At 40.3% G+C, this 24952-nt stretch overlaps 1 protein-coding gene across 1 annotated transcript; it reads left to right on the top strand.

Annotated features, from left to right (window-relative positions):
* Positions 1 to 290: 290 nt before the first annotated feature.
* On the top strand, positions 291 to 22899 carry LOC123647263 (retinitis pigmentosa 9 protein). The gene is made up of 6 exons (XM_045564590.1): positions 291 to 462; positions 10341 to 10371; positions 11478 to 11607; positions 19274 to 19365; positions 21456 to 21517; positions 22255 to 22899. The coding sequence occupies exons 1-6, from the start codon at positions 311 to 313 to the stop codon at positions 22451 to 22453; spliced, it is 666 nt and encodes a 221-aa protein (XP_045420546.1). The 5' UTR covers positions 291 to 310; the 3' UTR covers positions 22454 to 22899.
* Positions 22900 to 24952: the final 2053 nt, after the last annotated feature.

Genomic DNA, 24952 nt, shown 5'->3' with positions numbered 1-24952 from the left:
CTCCAGCCCCAGACCCCCGTCCCGCCTCCCGGCCGCCGCCAGGGGGCGCGCCCCAACCACCGACAGCCGCGGGCCTGGCGGCGGGGCCCGGGGACTCCAGCACCGCCTTGGGCGCAGCTGCGGGGATCGGGGAGCGCTCGCCGGGCGCTCGACCTTGGCTGTGACTGCGGCCCCAGCCGAAGCGGGCTGCAGGGCGGCGGCGGGAGGGGGGGCTGCGGGGCTGGGCGGGCGCCGCGCGGGGGAAGTGCCCTCTTGGCCGGCGTTGGGGCGGCGCCGCGGGAGCCGCCGGAGCTGCGCCGCGGGGGCAGCGATGTCGTCCCGGCCGGGGCGCGACGACTCGGGAGCGGGGGGCGCGCGGCGGCCGCGGGAGCCGCCCGAGCAGGAGCTGCAGCGGCGGCGCGAGCAGAAGCGGCGGAGGCACGATGCGCAGCAGCTGCAGCAGCTCAAGCACGTGGAGTCCTTGTGAGTCGCCGCCCCGACTCGCGGCCGCGGGACGAAGCGGGCCTGGGGTCGCGGGGCACCGTGCTTGGCGCGTTCGGCCGGGCCCTCGGAGCCGGGCCTCGGCCTGGGAGGGGGCGGTGGAAGCAGGGCGCGCGCGGGCCCCGAGGAGGGAGGCAACGACTTTCACTCCTGGCGCGGCAACTTTGGTGCTGGGCTTTGCCGCTGTTGGGGGGAGCTAAGCATTACCAGGCGCGCGACCAGCGTTTGTGGGCTGACAGCTAAGTTCAGCTGAGCTCGTTGGTCCCAGGCATTTCACCTCGTAGGTCTGTGGGCCCGCAGTGAAATGGAGGAAATCCTCCTTCTTTTCATCGTCTGCTGTGAAAACGGGGAGAGGAAACGAGGCCTGTAATGTTAGTGTGGCCGGAGGGGGAGAGAAGGGGCCGAGGGATCGGCCTCGGGGCTGTGAGGCAGAAGAGAGCGTAGACTTGTTCTCTCCGGGCCTGAGAACGTTTTACCAGGAACCGCGGTGGAAGCTCAGAGAGGCCAAATGCAGCCCAGCCTGAAGAGGAATTTTAGGGCCAGCGTCGAGTATTCTTCACGGGCCAGCATGGCCTGACGTAGGCGGCCACAGCTCCGGAGGGTTCAAGGAGAGGCCAGCTAACCTGGGAGAGGAGCGTGGGGTAAAGATTCAAACGTGGGGGAGGGGAAAATGGCATCCGTCTCCCCTTCTAGGTGCTTTGGTTGGGCTACAATTAAATGGTTGTAAGATAGATTAATCGTAGAAAAAACATTTTTAATTACGTACCCATGCTCGGGAGAGCCACAAAAATAGGAGACTCGTTGGAAGGCTGGTGGGTAGAGGCCCGGGGCTTCTAGGGGGTGGTGGAGACGTGGCAGGGTAAGGGGAGGAAGAGTGTGGTCAATAAAGTTGCTGTATTAAGCAGTGTTATGCAGGTAAGTAAGTCTCTGTGGTGATAAAAGTTGTCTCCGGACAGCTCCCTTCCTGATACAGATGCCTTTCATAATGCAAATGCCCTTAATAGATGTAAATTTCTCTTTACAAAAGGAGAGTCTTCTACATTATTTTAGGCAGTTGAGGGGGAGGTGAAGAAGTTTTCCTGCCTTGGCTGGTTCTCAAATTTCTTTTAGCTCAAAGTAATCTATATGCCAGGGTGGCATATTTTGGAGTGGTGTATTCTGGTCTTCTGCAGTCATTTCTTGGGGTGATGTGTCCTGATCCCCAACACAAACCTCAGGTGGGAGGTTAGATTAGCAAACTTTTCAGTTATTTGTGAGTCTGTAAGTAGCCATAGAAGCTGAACTTTTTATAATTGGTGATCTAAAGGAAAAAGCTGATGCAGAATTAATTAATTTTATAAAATTTATAAAAGTAGAGAGTTTATTTGGGCCAAGTTTGAGGATTGAAACCTGGGAACATAGATTCAAGCTGCCCTGAACATATACTCTGATTTGCAGCAGTTACAAAGTGTTTTTAAAGGAAAAGGAGAGGCAATTCCTAAGTTGTTTACCAAGAATTTACATCAAAATAACATAAGCTGTTGAAGCTGTTGATTGGCTACACATTATTTTTCTTTGTATTGCAATGATAACCCAAGATAAAAGACTGAAGCAAAGATCTCAATCAATGGAGGTTTATTAAGCCAAAGTTTGAGGTGAAGCCCAGGAAAAACACAAGCCACAGATGCATCTATTACTTTTTTTCTGAAGTGGGATTTGGGAAATCAGTATTTAAAGTGGAGAGGGCATATAAAAAGAGAAGGGAGTGGTCAGCTAGTCTAATGGCAGCTAGTCTTACATTCTTGTGAGGCTCAGGGAATGTACATTTTACATAAGGTAAATGTATGAAGAGAAAAGGGAGTGAGGGAAGCATCAATTACGCAGATGTCCCTGGGTAGGTGAAAGAATGATTTGTCTTGTCTCAGTTATGCACCTGGCAAGATAAACTTATAATCAACATTGTTAGTATGGAAGGGAACAGACTAGTTTTAGGAGCTAGACTTAGCCTTTACACTCAAAGTTACAATTTGCATGGCCTTGTTTATGGTAGGCCAGGAAGGAATTTTCTTATGAATGATGTGTGAAAGCAGTCCATGTAGATGCCTAAGGCCTTCTACCTTTTGTTGGGGATCTGGCTGATGGATAATGTTGGCAACAGCTTACTGGAAGGGGCATTTTTGAGGCCAGAAGGTAGGCTAACTTTATTTGGAAGGTGATAATATAGATTGTGCTGTAGAGGATGGGAATGAGTGCTGAAGAATTGAGGATTTGATTCTGTTGCTGGAGGAGGGGAGCTTACCACTGAAGTCAGTTTCTTGAGAAAGGTATCTAGGGCTGTTCACACAGCCTTTTGCTTTTTTTCTTCATAAATGGCCTTTTAGAACCTGCTGTTCTCACTAACTGCATAGAAAACCTCTGTAAACCACTCAATGTTAGGATCTTGCCCCTCAAGCTTAGCAGATCCTATCTCAGTGAGAGGAAAGGCTTTAGCTAATTGTTTCATCATGAACTTTTCTTGGCTCTGGATCTTCTGATTCTTAATGTTGTGTTTCTATCAGCTGCTTGTCTGTCTATAATAATAGCCGCTAGCCAAAAGATGCTGCACCAATGTACTGTTTATGCCATGTGGGTTTGTTTACATGTGCAGAAAAAAAACTAGTTCTGGAATTATTGATTTAATTATTTAGTTATAAATCATCCTCATGAGAAAGCTTGGTAGCCCATTTCGTAAGTATAGAACGCCATGAGTCAGGTTGTCCTTAACCCAGGATTGCCTGTAATTTTATCTCACATCATTGGGAAGGCTTATTCCCAGGTAAGCTCATCCCAAGTCAGAGGGAAAGAGGAGAGATACTATGGTTTAAGAACTTAGTGAGGCCGGGCACGGTGGCTCACGCTTGTAATCCTAGCACTCTGGGAGGCTGAGGCGGGGGTGGATTGCTCGAAGTCAGGAGTTCAAGACCAGCCTGAGCAAGAACGAGACCCTGTCTCTACTAAAAATAGAAAGAAATTATCTGGCCAACTAAAAAAAAAATATATATATATAGAAAAAATTAGCCGGGCATGGTGGTGCATGCCTGTAGTCCCAGCTACTTGGGAGGCTGAGGCAGTAGGATCGCTTAAGCCCAGGAGTTTGAGGTTGCTGTGAGCTAGGCTGATGCCACCGCACTCACTCTAGCCTGGGCAACAGAGTGAGACTCTGTCTCAAAAAAAAAAAAAAAAAAAGGATATCACCTTTAAGGAGAGCTGATTGGTGGGCTCCTTCATCAAGGCACTTGGGCCTTCCCATTATTTCATAGGAAGAAAACTGATGTTTACCAAACAGGGTAGAATATAAGTTAAGTAAATGGAAGAACCTTAAGCCAGGTAAGGTTAAAAGTTTCTGTAAGCTTTGCCAGTTGATTTTTTATTATCTCATTTGTGTGTTTCAACACTCCAACACCCCGGAAGACTGAGGGTGGTATGCAGAATGGGAATGCTGATATATCCAGTCTCAGTCAGGTTTGACCACACAAAATATGATGTCTGTAAACGTTGTATAACCTGTTAGAATTTTTTCCATTGTCTTTCTTTCCGCAAATTTCTATATCCATTCAGTTTTCTCTACTATTCTTTTTTTAATCCCTTCAACTTAAAAAAAACTTTAAAACCTCTAGACAAAATTACTTTAACAAGGCCACATCTCATACCTTCTTTATAACCTTTTAATTTTTTTTTTACCAAAATCACATTCTATTTTTCTTATACACACTATATACAGAATTCTTTATCTTATGTCTATAGTTTTGGTTGTATATATTAAGTACAATTTGAACTTTTAGTAATCTTAATTTCTAGTGAAAAACCTAGGAAGTAATTTTTAACTGTTTTATATCAGTATTTGTAGATGAAAACCATTTCATAATTTTAGAAGGATGTTTGCTCAGTTCTGTTATTAACTGATCTAAATATATTTAGCTTCTTTACCATATAAAAATAAGATGCCAAAGTATAGAAACTTAAACTTATGTTTAATGATTAATGTTTTCAGTATTTTAACTTACTTAGAAATGTCTCAGGCCGGGCGCGGTGGCTCACGCCTGTAATCCTAGCACTCTGGGAGGCCGAGGCAGGTGGATCGTTTGAGCTCAGGAGTTCGAGACCAGCCTGAGCGAGACCCCGTCTCTACTAAAAATAGAAAGAAATTATATGGACAACTAAATATATATAGAAAAAATTAGCCGGGCATGGTGGCGCATGCCTGTAGTCCCAGCTACTGGGGAGGCTGAGGCAGGAGGATCGCTTGAGTCCAGGAGTTTGAGGTTGCTGTGAGCTAGGCTGATGCCACGGCACTTACTCTAGCACAGGCAACAGATCGAGACTCTGTCTCAAAAAAAAAAAAACAGAAGAAATGTCTCAGACATTTCATAAATATCTATTATTTAATCATAACACAACTTTAAGGTTAAGTTACTGAAAAAGATTTTTGAAGCTATTAAAATTTCATTATAAACTTTTATCTAGTTGACATTCTTTTATGCTTGAATTGTTCATTAAGCAACGCTAGCCATTGTCCTAAGTTATTTACTTGTTAATCATATTTGCAGTCTGCAACTGTTAGGCAATTGTCACTTAAGCAAGAGCCCTAAAGTTAAATAAATACATGGATATTTTGCTAATCAGAAGACATAGCTGTTTTCATTAAACCAACAGTTTTAAACTAGTCTTATTGACCGAATATTTACCCAAGTCATGTGAACCAAAAGGCATTTGAATTAGTTTCTATTTTTCTGATAAAATATTTTTTAAGCACTTAACTTCTTCTTTAAGCCAACTAAGTAGAGCTCTTTCATATACTTTGGTAGTGAAATATCACGTACACATAACACATGTAAACATGTAGGCATACAGGCACAGACAGAAGCAAATCTTACAGCTTTTATAAGATTCTTCCTTGTCAGTTTTCAAATAGTTTGTACCCCCTGTTTAGACTATCCATCTCTTTCTTGACCCTGCTCCATTGCCCTAAACAACTGTTAACTGAGCAAACCTAAATTTACACTTCCAAAGACTGGACTCACCTCGTAGGTAAAACTACATAGAAAATTTATATCTCAAAGGCACAGAATTTAGATGTAAATGCCATTGTTTTCTGAGACAAAGAAGGACAAAGGACTACAAGGATAATGCAGACTTCTTACCTGTTATAGTCAGAAGTCAAACTACACAATAAACACACTCTCATTCCCATTTCCAAGTCTGATATATTTGATAGTTAAATATTCCTTTAAACTTTGAGAAATATCTTTTCTAACATGCTATATAAGCTAATGAGATTTTTAGCCCTAGGGTAAAAAGCATCAGCCATCTCACTTTAAACTTATGGAAAGTCTTGTAAAATGGACTATTTAGGAAATGCCATTACTAATAATAATAGAATTCAAAATGTGCAATTCCATGACACTCTTTTCCTATCTAGGCAAAGACAGTTACCTATTTTTCAGAAATTTGGAACTGTGCTCATATGTTTGTTCCTTGTACAACTTCTATGACAAAAATAACGTATTGTTGGATTATTAGATATTTACGTAGACTTTACCACCTCCCTTCCAAACTCTTAGGCTTCTATGCATACATAAGATATAGTACTAATATTTTTAATAAATGGCTACAGATGGATTGTATCATATTCTCCAGTTGTGCAAATTGCCATCGTTTCTGCTAAGTTAAGCCTATGTCATGCCAGCTTTCCACTAGAAAATATGTTAAGTATCTGCTTTGGGAAAACACTGTGCCATACCTAATAACCCAGTTGTTTACTGTGTAATAATCTTCAGAGAGTGGGTTCTCCTCTGTCTCTTAGAAAAGCTCTGGATTATTGATAGTGAGAGTGAGAGTGATCCTTTGGAAGGGTTCATAGATGAAGCCAAAGGGAAGTCTTTCTTGCTGTTTCAACTTGTTGCATTTCTTCTCTATCATCTGGCAAAGTTCTTTGCTCCCACACCTTGGAGATGGGCAGAAGGAAGAGCATTTCACTTCAGCTTTAGTCTATTCTCCCTAATCCGTCCTCCCTCAATATTTACTCTGTTTCAAAGGGCCTTTTTTAAATTTAATTTTTAAAATTTATTTATTTTTCATTCCAAAATATGGGGGTACAAATATTTTTGCTACATGGATACCTTGTATAATGCTTGTAATGTGGACTTTTACTGTGTCCATCACCAGAATAGTGTTCATTGTACCCAATAAGTAAGTTTTTACACCTCACACCCACCCCCTCCTTGGTTTCCAGCGTCTTTTACATCTGTGTGCCCATGTGTCCCATCATTTAGCTCCCAATTATTAGAGAGTACATGTAGTGTTTGTTTTTCCATTCCTGATATAGTTCATTTAGGATAATGGTCTCCAGTTCCATCCAAGTTGCTGCAAAAGACATTATTTCATTCCTTTTTATGTCTGAGTAGTACTCCATGGTGTATATACACCACATTTTGTTTATGCACTCATGAACTGATGGGCACTTAGGTTGATTCCATCTTTGCAATTGTGAATTGTGCTGTGATAAACATTTGAGTGCAGGTGTCTTTTTGATAAAACGACTTCTTTTCCTTTGGGTAGATACCCAGTAGTGAGATTGCTGGATCAAATGGTAATTTATTTATTTTTCAGAGACAGGGTTTTGCTATGTTGCCCAGGCTGGTCTTGAACTCCTGGCCTCAAGTGATCCTCCCACCTCAGCCTCTAGAGTAGCTGGGACTACAGGCACTGACAACTGCACCCAGCCCAAAGAGTCTTTAAAGTCAGTTCATAAGGAATGGGTCTGGATGAAGGAAACCTCATTCCGAAGTATTAAAATGAGTATTTTCCTGGAGGTTTAGAGAGTTAAAGGACAGATCTGAACTAAAATTGTTTATATCTTACTCTTTGTGAGGGAGGTGCAAATCCCTTTAAGAGCCTAAAAGTTACTCTTTGAGGGTACAGATACCTGCAGAATTTCCTTCATGGCTTGCTGCTTGTCCCAAGTGCAGACTTGCCTGCTCAGTATTCTCGGTTTTACTGGGGTTCAGTCCCTGGATGGAAATAAGGAAAGCCTGGCCAGTTTCTGATGGTTGCAGCTGAGCACAGGCAAGAGAAGCTTTCTGCTCTTCCCAGTTTATTCCTGGTCTGTGTATGAGAGGGAGAAATGTCTTCCCTTCACCCTTCTACTTAATCTTTCTCCGTTAGATACTTTATTAGCAAAGCCATCCTTTCCTAAGAATCTTGCCTAAAGTACATAGTAATGAGACTGAATCAGAATTCAAACCGAAAATCTTTTCCTCCAAAACCCATGAAGTTTCCACTCTGCCTTGATCTACCTCTGCAGGATTCACATTCACACTGATTTAGAACCTGAGAACATTCTTGCTAGAATTTGGAGTGCTACCATAAGAGCGCAGAACATTTCCTTTTATCAGGATAGTTATAAACAGTTACATGGGCACTTCTGAGGACAGTTTTAATTTTATGCTTTTTTAATATAAGTAAGAATGTTTTTATGCTCTTATTTCTCCCTTTTGGTGCCTGGCATAATAATTGTTGACTGGTTACTTGTGCAAGGAGTAAATTTTTAAGTTGAACCTTCAATATTGCCTGAAGATTACGTTTAGTTTTGCCTGTTGTACTTGTTGTTTTTTTGTAGGGGGAAATACCAAGTTGGTTAGGGGTAGAATGGGAATTTTATTCCTGAAACAACTGCAGAAGTAACATTGTGTATTTAAAACCAAAACACAGAGATCTTTGTTAATTCTGTGACAGAGATGAGCTCATAATGGTGCATTTTTGGCTCCATTTTTCTTTCTTAATGCCAAATTACCTTTGGTTTTTCTTTTCAGAAATATATTAACCTGGACTTATTATACCAACAGAGGTGTAATGGAGATACCATTAATTTCATTTTTCTTTTTATTATTAAAAAACATTGTGTAAGTTTGTGCATTTAAATGTGAAAGGGATGAAAAATAAAGGTCCCTCCCATTTATGATCCTTAGTTCTGCACTAGAGACAAGCATGAAACCGGTTTCTTAAGTATCCTTCTAGAGGTAGTCTGTGTGCATAAAGGTGTGTGTGTATTCGGGCACACCTCAGAAATGTCACAGGTGTGGTTCCAGATCATAGAAATAAAGTAAATGTTGCAATAATGGAAGTTACACAAATTTTAGGGTTTCCCAGTGCATACAGAAGTTATGTTTACACTATACTGTAGTCTGTTCCGTGTGCAATAGCATTATACCTAAAAAAATGCACATACCATAATTATTAATAAAAAATACTTTATTGCTAAAAAAATGCTAACAATCATCAGAGCTTTCAGTGAGTGATAATCTTTTTTTGCTGGTAGAGGGTCTTGCCTTGATGTCGATGGCTGCTGACTGTTCAAGGTGGTGGTTGCTGAAGGTTGGGGTGGCTGTGACAATTTCTCAAAATAAGACAACAATGAAGTTTGCCACATCACTTGCCTGCCTTTCATGAAAGATTTCTCTGTAGCACATGATGCTGTTTGATAGCATTTTACCTGCAGTAGAACTTCTTTCAAACTTGGAGTCAATCCCCTCCAACCCTGCTGCTGCCTTATCAACTATGTTTGTGGAATATTTAATATTTTACATCCTTTGTTGAGGCCGGGCGCGGTGGCTCACGCCTGTAATCCTAGCCCTCTGGGAGGCCGAGGCGGGTGGATCGTTTGAGCTCAGGAGTTCAAGACCAGCCTGAGCAAGAGCAAGACTCCGTCTCTACTAAAAATAGGAAGAAATTATATGGACATCTAAAAATATATATAGAAAAAATTAGCCGAGCATGGTGGCGCATGCCTGTAGTCCCAGCTACTCAGGAGGCTGAGGCAGGAGGATCGCTTGAGCCCAGGAGTTTGAGGTTGCTGTGAGCTAGGTTGATGCCATAGCACTCTAGCCCAGGCAACAGAGCAAGACTCTGTCTCAAAAATAAATAAATAAATAAATCCTTTGTTGAAGAGACCTGAGATGTTCAGTTGTCCTTTACTCTTTTTTTGGTCCATTCACAATTAAAAGCCAAACACCCACGCTGTGTTTGATAGTCAGTAGTACATTGATACTTAAACATGAGCGTCTGGTGCTGATTTTCTAAACGTGGAATCCAGCAGCCTTTTCAGGCCACTTTGGTAGAGTGGTGGAAAGTGAAAATAAACTGGGAGCACAAGCCTAAGTTGTATCCTCAAACCTTGAGGGTCTAAGAGCTCTGTTGCTAAAAGCAAGAAAGGCACCCATGTTCTTTTCCTGCAAGGAACTAGCAGCTCTCAGTACTGAATGCACCATGGACTGGGCACCCAGAGATCCTGTCCCCCAACCCCGGCCCTCTGGTCTGGTGTGCTCAGCTCCAGCCTGGAGGACGGTCACAGAGCAGCGGCAGGGCGGTGGGAGGATCTGGAGCGGGAGGTGCAGGCCCATGGTTGAGGGCCCTCAGGGACAGGCCCTTTCCTCTCACCCTGCTCGTCTTCCCCTGAGTTCCCCTGACCATGCTGGAACAGAGTGCACCCCCTCCCCCCGGGAGCCTGTTCAGTGTTGAGTAAGTGGATGTTATGCTAGATCAATAACCTGACATAACCATGATGACATTTTGGAACCAGACTAGTCCGTGGGTCTTCTTAGCTTACATTCTCTGGCAATGGTTCACATTCCCTTTTCCCTAAAATAAAATGATTGTGCTGAGACAATACGTTAGCTATTATTTTAATGAATTAAGTTCTAGATCTCTGCAGGTTGTGGTATAGCATCAGTTTATTTATGTGGGCTCCTGAGTGCTGGGCATATTCTATTAACTCTTTTAGATGTAATGCAGTGTGTTATGTTCCCATTAACATGGTTGATGAAGTCTTGTTTTTTGTTTTCTAGTTATGAAAAACCTCCTCCCGGGCTTATCAAGGTTAGTGTGAAGTTTGTACTCTTGGTTATTCCAGCAGACATACTTGCAGACTCAGTAACTTGTTATGAAAAATGGTTGCATAGGTTTAAATCTCCTTGCATGAAAACCCTGTGTCTTCCCGGCAGACGCCAGACGGGTGATAGTTTTTGGCTTTGACACAAGCCTGTGCCCTTGTGGAAATTTCATCACCTGGTTTCCCTTCCCCACGGAGGCAGTGCAGGCCGAGTGTGTTCCTTGGCCATGGCGCCCCTCCTCTCTCACTGGTGACAGGCATCTTCTCTAAGCTCTGCTACCCCATTTTGCTTGTCTGCCTCACCTGGCTCAGCCCTCTGGACGACCTCTGCTGGTTTTTTAAGTATCAACAGCTCAGAGAACAGTAAACTCTGAGGGGACCTGAGAGCTCATCCAGTCCAGCCTCCCTGGCCACTGTGGCTGGGTGTTTCTGCTCCAGGGAGTCAGAGTGGCAGGCAAAGGCCAAGAGAACTTGTGTTTGGTAACTTTCAATGAAAAAAATATATATATTCTTAACAAATATTCTATTGTAAATTTAATATTCATGGAAGTCTTTTAAAAATTCAGAAAGTTTAAAAAATGCATTAATTGTAAATGTAGTCATTCAGTGGTGTAAAGGCACATCGGAGATACAACATCTGTGTGACAGTAAAACATGACTGTGGCCTTCAAGGTATAATAAGCTACTTTATTGTAACATGCCATTTTTATTATTCCAGAAAACCTTACTTTAATTCTTATATCTTGTCTCATTCTACATTTTTAGGCAGTGAAACTCTTTTTTTAGTCTCAGAATCTAATTTACCTCAAAATTTAGAGCTTACCAATCATTTTAATATGAAGGATAGATTTCTTTTCTGCTTCACCAGTAATTTTTCTCCAAGAACACCTATGTCATTTTTGTGGTACATTTATTTCCTGCTTTTTCGATCAGGTATGACTTGTCTTTCTTTCTAGTTCTTGGGGGGTCATTAAGGATGACGTTAGGACCCACAGCCCATGAGAGAGCCAGGTGACGGTGGGCTCCAAAGCAGGCGGGAGAGAATTCCAGTGGTCTTTTGCCATGTTGTTTACACCTTGTTTCCTTTGTTTAGGAAGATGAGACTAAGCCGGAAGACTGTATACCAGATGTACCAGGCAATGAACATGCTAGGGAATTTCTGGCTCACGCGCCAACTAAAGGACTTTGGATGCCCCTGGGGAAAGAAGTCAAAGTTATGCAGTGTAAGTGTGGGAAGGTTTCAAGTAACGCTCCCCAATCCATGCAAGTTACATACCGCAGTCTACAAAGTGTGTTCACTTCTTTTACCTAACTTGTTCTGACCACAGTCCTCTTAAAGTCATGGCATGGTCTCCTTTTTCTACATAAGGAAGCAGGCTTGCTTATGTCAGTTAGAGGCCAAGGGAAGAGGTAGAGCAAAGCTTTGACACCAGGGCCTCTGGTTGCAAGTCCACGGTCTTTCCTCAGGACTGTCACTGCCTTGGGAGTACACTCTTCAGTAATATCCTGTAACAAAAAGGACATCCCGTATAGAAGTGCCATGGGAGTGAGGGATGCACTGGAGGACAGGTCTCTCTGTCGGTCACCTTTGATCAGTGGTGTAACCATTATAACCTGACAGAAGCCACCACAGGCCCCAGGGGATGGGTCTGCACAGGTTGAGCTCTCTGTGCATATTCCCTGCCCCACTGTAGCAGTAACACCTTCAAGAGTATAACAAAACACTCTTCAAAAGAGTAAAGCTCTTTTAGTTGATTATTTTGATGTTTATCTCAATCTCATACTTATATTACTGTTCCTTGATTTTTCAGGTTTAGGCATAATTTGGTACTTTATGCAATGGAAGAGTTCTCTCTCCTGCTCTCACCACACACGTGCCCTTGTTTTGTTTTTTTTTGTTGTTTTTTTTTTTTGAGACAGAATCTCACTTTGTTGCCCGGGCTAGAGTGAGTGCCATGGCATCAGCCTAGCTCACAGCAACCTCAAACTCCTGGGCTCAAGCGATCCTACTGCCTCAGCCGCCCGAGTAGCTGGGACTACAGGCATGCACCACCATGCCTGGCTAATTTTTTCTATATATATTTTTAGTTGTCCGGATAATTTATTTCTATTTTTAGTAGAGACAGGGTCTCGCTCAGGCTGGTCTCGAACTCCTGACCTCGAGCGATCCACCCGCCTCGGCCTCCCAGAGGGCTAGGATTACAGGCGTGAGCCACCACGCCTGGCCCATGTGCCCTTGTTATATCTCATTTTCCCAGTAATTATATCATGATTTTACTTAGATATGTCTTCAGTATTTATTATGATTATGTTCAGAGGTAAGTCATAATCTGCATAATGCCCCCCCTTCCAAAATTAATGGTTGTTCTGTTGTTGTTGAATTTTGTTTTATTGTTATTATTGTTTTTGCTTTCCACGTGCTGATCTCTAATTCAACCTCATTGTTCCCAAGCTTCAGACTTAAGACCTTCAATTCAAATACTTGAGCTATTCTGTCAATTTCATCTTCCTGAAGATGGTGTTCCCATATATTGTGGACTGAATGTTTGTTTCCCCCACCCCAACTCTATAATTTGTGTAATGAAGCCCTAATCTCTAATATTTGCAGATGGGGCCTTTGGGAAGTAATTAGGGTTAGATGAATTCATGAGGGTGGGGCCCTCGTGATGTGATTAGTGCCCTTGAAAAGATGAGATACTAAAAATCTCTCTCCCTCTCTCCTTCCCCTCTTCAGAATTGCCCCTGGACTTTTAACCAACCCTCCTTATTTTAATTACCCCTTCACTTCTATTTTCAAAAGTATCTGGTGCTACCAGTTGTTTTTGGAAGTTCTACAAACAGAAATTGAGTTGGTTCTCAGTTCTCACCTCTGCTGCCCTCGCATTCAACTTTCTGTGGGTCAGCTATTCATGTAGTATTCATCTAGCTGCATTATAATGTTCCACATTTTTTTGTATTTGAATCTTTTTTTTTTATTTTAATTTTACTTTTAGACAGCATGGTGATGGGATTGACTCTTTTTTGGTTTTTCTGTCCTTTTCTGTTTATGGCTTTTTAAAAAATATTTTTAGGCTGGGCATGGTGGCTCACGCCTATAATCCTAGTACTCTGGGAGGCCGAGGTGGGCAGATCGTTTGAGCTCAGGAGTTCAAGACCAGCCTGAGCAAGAGCAAGACCCCATCTCTACTAAAAAATAGAAAGAAATTATCTAGACAACTAAAAATACATAGAAAAAATTAGCCGGGCATGGTGGCACATGCCTGTAGTCCCAGCTACTTGGGAGGCTAAGGCCAAAGGATTGCTTGAGCCTAGGAGTTTAAGGTTGCTGTGAGCTAGGCCAACGCCAGCGCACTCTAGCCAGGGTGACAGAGTAGGACTCTGCCTCAAAAAAAAAAAATTTAATTAAAAAAAAATAAGATTTTCTACATAAAAAATATTTTTATTGTGATTGATTTTGTATATCATGAAAATCTCCCTGAAACAAGTGCATAATGTAATGATTTTTAGTAAATACCAAGTGTTTGCAACCATTACCATAAATAAGTATTAGAACATCCCCCCCCCCCAAGCCATTTCCAGTTCATTTCCATTTACAGCTCCAGGCAACCATTAATCTTCTACCTTAATGAATTGGCTTTTCTGGACATATCATATTAATATAAACGGATTCATATTATTTTTGTTTTCTTTCACTTGTGATCTGTCTTCTTCCATTTAGCATAATGTTTTTGAGGTCTGCCAATGGCATAGTTCATTATTTCCACCTTCTGCTTGGGTTTGGATTTCCTGATTTTTAAAATGAAAGCCTAGATTACTTATTTGAGATCTTTCTTCTATTATAATATAGACATTTAAAGCTATAAATTTCCTTCTAAGCACCGCTTTATCTGCATTGCATAGATTTTGATATGTTGTGCTTTAACTTACATTCAGATCCAAATATTTTCTAATGTCTCCTTTGACATTAGACCCATGGGTTGTTTACAAGCGTGTTGTTCCATTTCTACACATTTGTGGAGTCCTCAAATTTCCTTCTATAGTTGCTTTATAATTTGAGTCCATTGTGGTTGGAGGACATATTTTGTATAGTTTAAATCCTCTTAACTTTATTAATTCTTATTTTTGGATAATGTTCCATGTCAGCTTCAAAAGAATGTTTATGCTGTTGTTGTTGGGTAGTAGAGTATTTTATAGGTTCAGTTGGTTTATATTGTTATTTAAGTCTTAAAATTTGTTGTTGGTCTCTAGTTCTTTTATCCATTATTTAATATGGAGTACTGAAATCTCTATTATTATTATTGTAGCATTGTCCTTTTTTCCCTTTCAATTCTGTCAGTTTTTGTTTCATCCTTTTGGCACTCTTTTTCCTAATATATTCATGTTTATAAATGTTATATCTTCTTGATGGATTGATCCTTTTATCAGTACAAAATGTCCTTCTTTGTCTCTTGTAACAGTTTTTATCTTAGGGTCTATTTTATCTGAAATTAGTGGAGCAACTCTAGCTCCCTTTTGATTCCTGTTTGTACTGTTTATCTCTTTCCATCCTTCAACCTAACTGTGTCTTTTTTTGTTTGTTTGTTTTGAGACAGTCTCTCTTTGTCCCCCAGGCTAGAGTGCAGTGGCATCATCACAGCTTACTGCAACCTCAAACTCCTGTGCACAAGCAATCCTCCTGCCTCAGCCTCCTGAGTAACTGGGACTATATGCACACACTGTCACATCCAACTAATTTTTCTGTTTTTTGTAGAGATGGGGTCTCACTCTTGCTTAGGCTGGTCTCCAACTCCTGGCTTCAAGTAATCCTCCTACCTCGGCCTCCCAAAGTGCTAGGATTACAGGCATGAGCTGCTGTGCCTGGTATCTCTATTTTATTTTATTTTATTTTTTTTGAGACAGAGTCTCACTCTGTTGCCCGGCCTAGAGTGCCGTGGCATCAGCCTAGCTCACAGCAACCTCAAACTCCTAGGCTCAAGCAATCCTCCCGCCTCAGCCTCCCAAGTAGCTGGGACTACAGGCATGTACCACCATGCCCAGATAATTTTTTCTATATATAATTTTAGTTGTCCAGCTAATTTCTTTCTATTTTTTTAGTAGAGATGGAGTCTCCCTCTTGCTCAGGCTGATCTTGAACTCCTGACCTTGAGTGATCCTCCCACCTCGGCCTCCCAGAGTGCTAGGATAACAGGTGTGAGCCACCGCACCCAGTTGGCATCTCTATTTTTGAAGGATAGTTTGCTAGCTATAAAATTCTGATTTGATAGTCTTTTTCTTTCAGCATTGTAAATATATCATTCCACTGCCTTCTACCATCTATAGTTTTTTTTGCTTTAAACCTATGCAGTAAATATATGCCATTAATAGTTTCTGGTGACAAGTCTGCTGTTAATCTTATTGGGGATTGAATGTATGTCATGAATTGCTTTCTCTTCATACTTTCAAAATTCTCGTTATCTTTGGCTTTTAACAGTTTGCCTATCATATATCTAGGTGCAGATCTCTTTTAACTTATCCTACTTGAAGTTTGTTCAGCATCTCAGATTTGTATGTTGATTTTCATCAAATTTGGGAAGTTTTGAGCCATTGTCACTTCAAATATTCTTTCCACCCTTTCTGTCACTGCCCTTCTTGGATTCTCATTATGTGTATGCTTTTAAACTTGGGGGTATGCTCAGGTGTCTGTGTGTCTGGGCATTTTTTTTCATTCTTTTTTGTTTTTCAGAGTGCATGTTTGCTGATTCTTTGTTCTGCCATTTTGAACCCACTGTTAAGACCCCCTAGTAAATTTTTCATTTCCTTTACTGTACTTTTGAAGTCCTGAATTTCTATCCGATTCTTTTTATAACGTATATTTATTTATTGATAATTTTTATTTTGTGAGACATCATTTTCATCCTTTCCTTTAATTCATTAGACATGGTTTGTTTTATTTCTTTGAACTTATTTATAACAGCTGATTTAAAATTTTTATCTATTAAGTCTAATATCTGGACTTACTTTACCCTTTCTGTGTTTTGCAATTTTTTGTTGAAAACTGGATGTTTTGGATAATATAATGTGGTGACTTTGGAAATCAGATCATCAGATCGTACCCTCCTACCCAGGATTTCTTGTTGTTGCTTCTTGTATCTTTACTGACGTTCCTGGATTAATTCTCTAAATCTGTATTCCCCATAGTGTATGGCCTTTGATGTCTGTGCTCAGGTAGCTTAGTGGTCAGAAATTTCCTCTAATGTCTTGATCCAAGGAGCCTTCTCCCCTTTTCCAAGAGATCATATATATATATATTGGAGTATGCATTCAGTGCTTAGGCAGTTTACATGTCTGCCTTTGCCTTCACCACTTGCTGGCTGGCACAGGGCCTAGAGGTCAGCCAAAAGTTAGAGAACAGGGCCTTCTCAAGCCTTTACTGTGTGTGTGCGCAGCCTTGCACACATACACAGCATTCTGACGCTGAGGATTATGTCAGAGTTTTTGAAAGCCCCCTTTGCATATCTTGTTCTCCAGATCTTTTAAATTTTTGGCTGGGTTCTTGTTTGCCCGACTGATAGTGCAGCCTTAGGCAGCTGTGATGTTAAACAGTTGCAGGTGATTGTTTTTAGCAAATATCCTAGGGATCAGGCTTTTCCTGATGAATGATCATGAAGACTAGTCAATTAACAACACCCTGTATGTATGGCTTTTCCAGGGAACTGTGAGACAGATCAAATAGTGACAGTGCTCTGGGGTTAGGGCTTTTTGAGTGGCTCAAAATTCAGTATTTCTCCCTGGGTAGCTTCAAGCCTGCTGATGATTTCAAGACTATGGGGGAGCAGGTTGGGAGTCACCGAGTTAAAATAATCAGAAATTCCATCGTTCTTACTGAGAGTTAGTAGTTTTTCTAGAACTAATGCTCCTCAGATCGTGCCAAGCCTTTGGTTAACTTCCAAGATTTTAAAAAAGTTGATTTGTGTAAATTCGCAACTATTTTCATGGCTTTAAGGGAGGAACAGATTTATGGAGGTTGGCACTTGGCCATTCCCCAGGTAGCTCCTGGCTTATTCCTTTGTAAAGGAATTGTCTTTGTTATTATATCATTTTTATGGAATTTCAGGAAAGAAAAAAGATGTGTGTGTTTAGTCTGCCATCTTTATGCAGAAGTCTATAGGTTTTTTTTCTTTCTTTCTTTAAAGCTTAAAAACCACAGCTGTATTTGATGACATGGTTAGTTGTATTTCACTTTAAGATTTTACATTTCTTTTCATTGACTTGGACAATAAGAGGATTTGGATTGAGACCAGAACTAGTTTTGCCATGAAGTTAATGAAGCTTAATCTCAAAGGCCTGTGGGGACCCCAGCAGTATGTTCATATGGTCATATGATATAAAATTTTCCTTACCAAACAGCGTTTTCTCCCTGCCCCTCCCTGTCTTATAATGTAAGCTTTAAGCCCCACAAAACGTGGCACCATTCCAGATCGGAAAAAAAGACATACTTCTACACACTTTTTAAAATTTCATCAATTCTAGAATTAGAATTAATTCTATAATTAACTAGAAAAGTTACTTTGTTATGCCTGTAAATCACCAATGAATCTCTTAAAATTGAGGTTGTCTATCAGTATTACTGTGTTGGGCCTGATACCCTGCATTTCTAACAATCTCCCTTGTGCTGTTAGTTTTCCTGGTCCATGGACCACACTTTGAATAGCAAGAACCACCTTTCCTTTAATGGTAAGAAGATTCTGGGCAGAAATGGTATCTTCCAGATATCTATGCATCAATCCATATGTAATGGCGTTTCACATCCCTTCAGTTTTGCCATAAAAACAGCTATCAGTTTGAAGGAATGTAGTCATTCTTCCCCATATTTAAATGTTGGAGAAAATAAGGACAGGGACAGCTCAGAGGCAATAAATAGAGAATCCAAAATTTTGGGGTTCTTTAATGGTTTCCTGTATCTATTCCTCAAATAAAAATAAAAAGGGAAAAACTTTCTTTCCCTTTCACTGCATATTTTCTGTAGTTGCCAGCATGGAGCAAAATTGGCAGAACTTACCTATAATTCCTCTTCATGCTTCCTGACCTCCTTGGTTGGAGTTGCTTCATAGGGTCTCACTCACCATTCCCATACAATTTCCTGATTCACCTCACATCCAGATGGTTCTGAGAGGTTGAAAATGGGCTAGAGAAGTAACAAGGATCTCATCCATTCCTGCTTAGCTCACCACTTCCTTTTTCCCAGATCTCCATGCCTGATGTCAAGTCCACACTCGTTGAAATTCCATAAAGATGTATGTTTCCCTTTGTTGCCATGGAATATGTATATGCATTCTTTTGTGCATATCTCCTCCATGTTCCTCATCAAGGCCTTCAGCTACTTCTTCAACCTCTTTAAACAGGACAATTTCCCTATTCTGCAGGTAAAGTTGTACTAAGGTTCTGATGGCATTAGTATTTTAAGAGAACTTGTTATTTATTTATTTATTTTTTTACTTAAGGGTGAGCGACCTGTACCGTGGTTTACCTAATATAAGAAAGAAGCTATTCTAGTGACATAAATTTATAAATGAGAATCAGACACAGTTGATTAATAGAAAAGATTTACTTTGAAAAACATAGTGAAACACATGTAAAAACAAGTCATCTTTGTCAGTACTATTGCATTAGATTTCTTTAGATATACTTGAGGATAGTAAATTTATTCCTAAAGCTACAAGATTAAAGGATGCTTGGGGAAACAATTAGGGTACCTCTGTTTTCTGAGATCTTACATGATTCATCCATAATTGCATTTTCTTTTAGAACTGGAGTTTAATGAAGAAAAACTTCAATATAATTGACTGAGTCTTTACCTTGATGAGGTGAAACTATGTTATCTTACAGAAATATTTCCTTTTTTGTTTTTAGGTTGGCGTTGTAAACGGTATGGTCACAGAACGGGCGACAAAGAATGTCCTTTCTTTATCAAAGGCAACCAAAAGTTAGAACAGTTCAGAGTAGTAAGTAAAACCCCACAATGTCAATTTATATTTATTAGGATGGGTAAAATCGATGCATCAGAAAGTCACCAGTGAACTGAGTGTTCACATCAAATACATTACCAGAAGCCTTTTGGGTAGCATCTGCTGTTCACCACACCTCTGTTAAATTCCATTTGTGTGACAAATTAGCTCTTTAAGAATAAACTAACTTTTTATTAAAGTGTTCTTTGTTTATATCTTGGACCAGTGATTCTTTTTTTAAAGGAGACCTTGTTATCTATTCAACCTCCCTTTTTGAAACTTATATAAAAAGTTGTTAGATAACTAAAATCAGGTTTTTAGTTTCCCAGTCTTTAAAGATTAGATTTCTTTCTATTATAAGCTAGAATTATATATATTTCCTCTTTAGATGACAAACAGATCTAACACTAGAATGATCTTTGTATCATAACTCACCTTAACAGAGTCACCTCCCAGAGGTGTTAATTCACTGTTCTATAACTGCTTCTGCCAAGTGAGATATGCTGCCATGTGGACATACTGGAGCTATCAGTATACATTTGTCCCTTGGTATCCAGGGGGAATTGGATCCTGGGCCCCCTTTGGATACCAATATCCGCTGATGCTTAAGTTCCTTACATAAAATGGTGTAATATTTGTATATAACTTAGACACATCCTCCTTTATGCTTTAAATCATCTCTAGCTTGCTTATAATATCTAATACAATGTAAATAGTTGTTATACTATATTGTTTAGGAAATAATGACAAAAAAAATGTCTGAGCATGTTCAATACAAATGTAACCATTTTTTTTTTCCTGAACATTTACAATCCTTAGTTGTATCTGTGGGCACAGAACTCTCGGATTCAGAGAATGAACTGCACATCAAACTGGGGTCAACAGGCGTTCTCTAAACTTTTTAAGGCATTTAAAGTCTTGTGTTTTCATTTTCATAATCTGAACAAAAATTATTCTAGATTAAGCCCTTTTAGGTGAAATGTCAATTTTCATAGATACTATAAACATAGCTTGTTGATAAATTTCAAAAAATTAACATTTTTTGACTCACAAATTCAACTTCCAAAGATATACTTGAAGGATTTAAGAGAACATCAATATATAGACAACAGTATAAGCATAACATTCATATTTATTTACTTACATGGTTAGTGGAAGCTAAATGTAGGAAACCACTTGATGATCTAACATGCTAACAAATTACTATAATATAGAAGCTAGACATAGGAATCATGTTTTAGAAGAATGTGTAATGTTATGGGAAAATGTTTATGAAAACATAAGTGAAAAGGTTATATATGTAATATTGTAATTTTTCATAAATTGTGAATAATGACTAGAAGAAATACAGCAGATGTTAATAGTAATTAACCCTGGGTGTTGACATAATACATTTTTTTAATTTAAATTTTTTTGTAATTTTGAAAATTTCGATAATAAACAGCTATTCTTTTTTTAAAATTGAGATAATTCAATTATTATAACATTTTTTTTCCCTACATATATGCTTATTTTTAAGTACTTTAAGTCACTTTAGATTACCTAACCTAGTGCAAGAATACATTTCTCATATTAAGCAAAATGAAATCCTCACGGTAAGGTTTTTACAACCAAGTCCAATCTTGCCTCCCTCCCCAGAGTGGGTATGCAGCAAGTAGTCTGATGTATATATTTCCAGACTTCCTTGGGGTATGTGGCATGTATTTTTGAGTACTTTTAAATGGATCATTCTTAGATAACATTTTACAACTCATTTGTTTTCCTTAACACTACCTTTTGGTCATCTATCCCTCTAGAGCAAAGAAAGTTACTTCAATATTGCTAAACTCGAGTGCTGTTTTATAGTATGACTATGCCATTCCTCCTGAAGAATATTCCGTTATTTCATGTAGTTTTCTAATTATGAAATCCTTTTTGTAGCCTTAATGAGTTTCCAGTGATGTGACCTTTAAAAAGGATTAGAACATATTGAACATAAGGTTATATCAAACAGTAAAAAAAATAACTGGTTTCTGTAACATAGGGATTTAATTTTGTTTAGCGGTCTACGAAGCCTAACCAAACCTTACCCTTCTCTGACCCTTAAGGCACATGAAGATCCCATGTATGACATCATACGAGACAATAAAAGACATGAAAAGGATGTAAGGTGAGGTTGTCCTGATGATAAAAATATCCTCTTAAAGTTTTAAATTATATAAGTTGGAAACAACCATTCTAATATTAGGAGAATTATGAAATACAGGCAGGGCAGGAGTCCTGGCTGAAAGGACCACTGAGGGGAATGGGCAGGCCAACCTTCTTCTACCCAGGGTAGCGTAGGGCTGTGGGCTTTGCCCGGGCCCTAAGAACACTGTCAGCAACCGACGTTACGCTGTCTACTTGTTTGGTACAATTGACTCTTTCATGGGACTTAGTTTATCTTCTCCAATGTCTCTAAGTGTCTGCGCTATTAATAATTATTCTTAGACATGATTAGAGAGAGGGTGAAAAAATGGCAGGGTTGGTTTTTTCATCAATTATAATTGTTGAGGAAGTAGATTATCTACTTTGATATTGAGCAGTGGGAAATAGTTTAGTAAAGTATGCATCTGTTAGAAATTATCATTACAGGGACTGTGAGAACATGCAGAAATGTATAGGGCAAGGAAAAGAATACAAAATGGCTTGTACACTGGTTATAGTCATACAAAATAGGCATTCATATCAACAAGAATGGGGAGAACAGATAAAAATAAGTACTGTCTTTGTGACATGGTTATTTGTGACATTCTCCTCCACATTATTTGTGACACTCCTCCAATAGTGCTTTTAAATCATATATTTATCTTAAGAAACTTTTAAGTTAAAAATCACAGTTCTTTTGATCAATCTCGTACCTTTTAGGATACAGCAGTTAAAACAGTTACTGGAGGATTCCACCTCAGATGAAGATGGGAGCAGTTCCAGTGCCTCAGAATGTAAAGAGAAACAAAAGAAAAAGAAGAAGAAAGAAAAGCATAAGAAAAGGAAGAAAGAAAAGAGAAAAAAGAAAAAACGGAAGCACAAGTCTTCCAAGTCAAATGAGAGTTCTGACTCGGACTGACAAGGATTTGACTTGTTCAACATTCTCTTCGCAAAAATCAAGCGCAGTGGCCAAAGAACAGAGGAAGATGCCAGGGAAAGAGTAAGAGGATGAAGACGCGAGAGAGGAGGGTGTGTGGCGTCACAGCTGTGGATCCCACCCACCTGCAGTGAAAATGGGACCCTCAGGAGAGTGAGTCGTCTCTTTGCTGGAGCTAGCTCTGGCCAGCGACTGACTTCAGGCGGGAAAGCTTATTCGGTGTCCTCCTCCCTGCCGGTCACGTGAGTGTATGATTCCTTTGAAATGCCTCCTGCAGGGGGGGCAGGTGGAAGGGAATCTCTGAGGCATGTCTTCCAGGCGCTGCCACAGCTTGTTCCTGCACAGTGGGGCGACTCCATTTCCATCGCCTTCAGCCTGGAGTCTCTGTTGTTGTTGAGGATAATAAAAGTTCATTATTTTTTTTTAAATGTACGTATTTATTTATTTATAAATAATACATGTAATAGTCCAAATTTAAAAGGTACATAAAGGTCAATCATGAAAACTCTTCCTTCTTCCTTTCTACCTTCTCCGATGGCTACTAACGGTACCAGTTTTTTGTGAAGTCTTCCAGAAACATTTCATATTTCACAAACAATTATAGGACTTTTCTTACATGAATGCTATATACATTGACCCCCACACATTGCTGTATTTTAAACTTAACAGTATGAAACGTACCAGTCGTTGGTATCTGAGGGACATTGGTTCCAGGACCACTTGGTGTACCTTCCGCAGATACCAAAATACACAGGTGCTGAAGTCCCTTATAGAAAATGGTGTAGTATTTGCATATATTCTTCACACATCCTCCCATATACTTTAAATCATCTCTAGATTACTTAGAATACCTAACACAATGAAAATAGTTGTTATACTTAGAATACCTAACACAATGAAAATAGTTGTTATACTGTATTGTTTAGGGAATAATGACAAGGAAAAAAATTCTGTACATGTTCAGTATAGATGTAACCATCCTCTTTTTTTTATATATTTTTGATCCATGGTTGGTTGAATTCATGGATACAAAAACTGCTGACAAGGAGGGCCAACTGTTTTTAAATATTGAGTGTGTTTGGCCTTGCAGTCATATAAAAAGTATGTATCTATGTTCACCTGACATGATTTATTGATTTGGAGGGTGAAGGATACCTGTAACAGCAATGAAGAATCTTGTTTGGCCACATTGTATTTACCTTGCTTCTTACTGCCAGAGTCCCACAATTTTCAGAGTGATTGACTCAAAAAAAGTTTATGAATTTAGGGGGCCAGGCAGGGTTGGCTATAATCCCAGCACTCTGGGAGGCCAAGGTGGGAGGATTGCTTGAACCCAGAAGTTGGAGATCAACCTGAGTAACATAGTGAGACCTGTGTCTACAAAAAATTTTTTAAAAAATTATCTGGGTGTGGTGGTGCATACCTGTAGTCCTAGCTACTGGGGAGGCTGAGGCAGGAGCATCACTCAAGCCCCTCCAGGAGTTGGAGGCTTCAGTGAGCTATGATGACACCACTGCACTCTAGCCTGGGTGACAAGAGTGAGACCCTGTCTCTAAAAAAAAGAATATAGGGGAATTACCATACTGGGTCTGGTACCCACATCCCAAAATTCATCCCTCACTTTCTTCCTGTTGCCCAACCACAGCCCACCTGTGCTCTGATAGCTAGACTAGGCTGCGGCAGAGGCATGTCAGGAGGTCCAGGGTGGTGCGTGTAGCTAGAAGAGAGGAAGACTATTCTTTGCTGAGCCAAAGTGAAGCCAGATCTTGCTCATAGGCAAGTGTGTCCCTCTGTATCCAGCACTGGTCTTTTGCTGCTGTCAGCACTCAGTCAGGGACCCAGAAACTCTTGCTCCCATTTTCTGCCACTTCTCCTAGGGTTTGGATGCCCCCTTTGTAAAGAATGCCCAGGCAAGCCTCATACCAACCTACCTCCAACTCTCAGCAGTAAACGCTCCTGTTCTTGGCCTCAGAATAGGACTTCAGGAACACAATCCATTGAGATTGGAATGGCCAGGACTTGTTATTTCTGAAAACCGTAAGGCCAGTGGATTCTGCTATGCCTTACACTTATCCTTGTCATCCTTCCTCAGCATGCGGAACATAGGCCATCTGTCCTCTGCCATATGTCTCCGTATTTCCTACCCAGTTAGTTACAGCCTGTTCTCTTCCAGGAATTTGTTACTGTCTCTCTCTAATCCCATTCATGATAAAAGCATTCTTACACAACATGAAAGAATCTGCATCAATGACTGTAAAACCTTTGAGGCACCAAAATCAACAGCAGTGCTTGTTAAGACACAGATTGCTGTGCTTCACTCAAAAACTTCCAGAGTTTCTCTTCACTAGTTCTGGAGCGGATCTGGGAATGTACTTTACTAGCAAGTTCCCAAATGATGCCAATGCCATTGGTTAGGGGACCACACGTGGAGAACCATTGCTATAGATCTCTAATCTCTTGCCGAAGCTGCCTTCCACTTCC

The sequence above is a fragment of the Lemur catta genome, chromosome 11 (assembly GCF_020740605.2).
Source record: "Lemur catta isolate mLemCat1 chromosome 11, mLemCat1.pri, whole genome shotgun sequence".
NCBI lineage: Eukaryota > Metazoa > Chordata > Mammalia > Primates > Lemuridae > Lemur > Lemur catta.
Note: the sequence above shows the minus strand (reverse complement) of the source record. Positions and strands in the feature narration are given on the sequence as shown.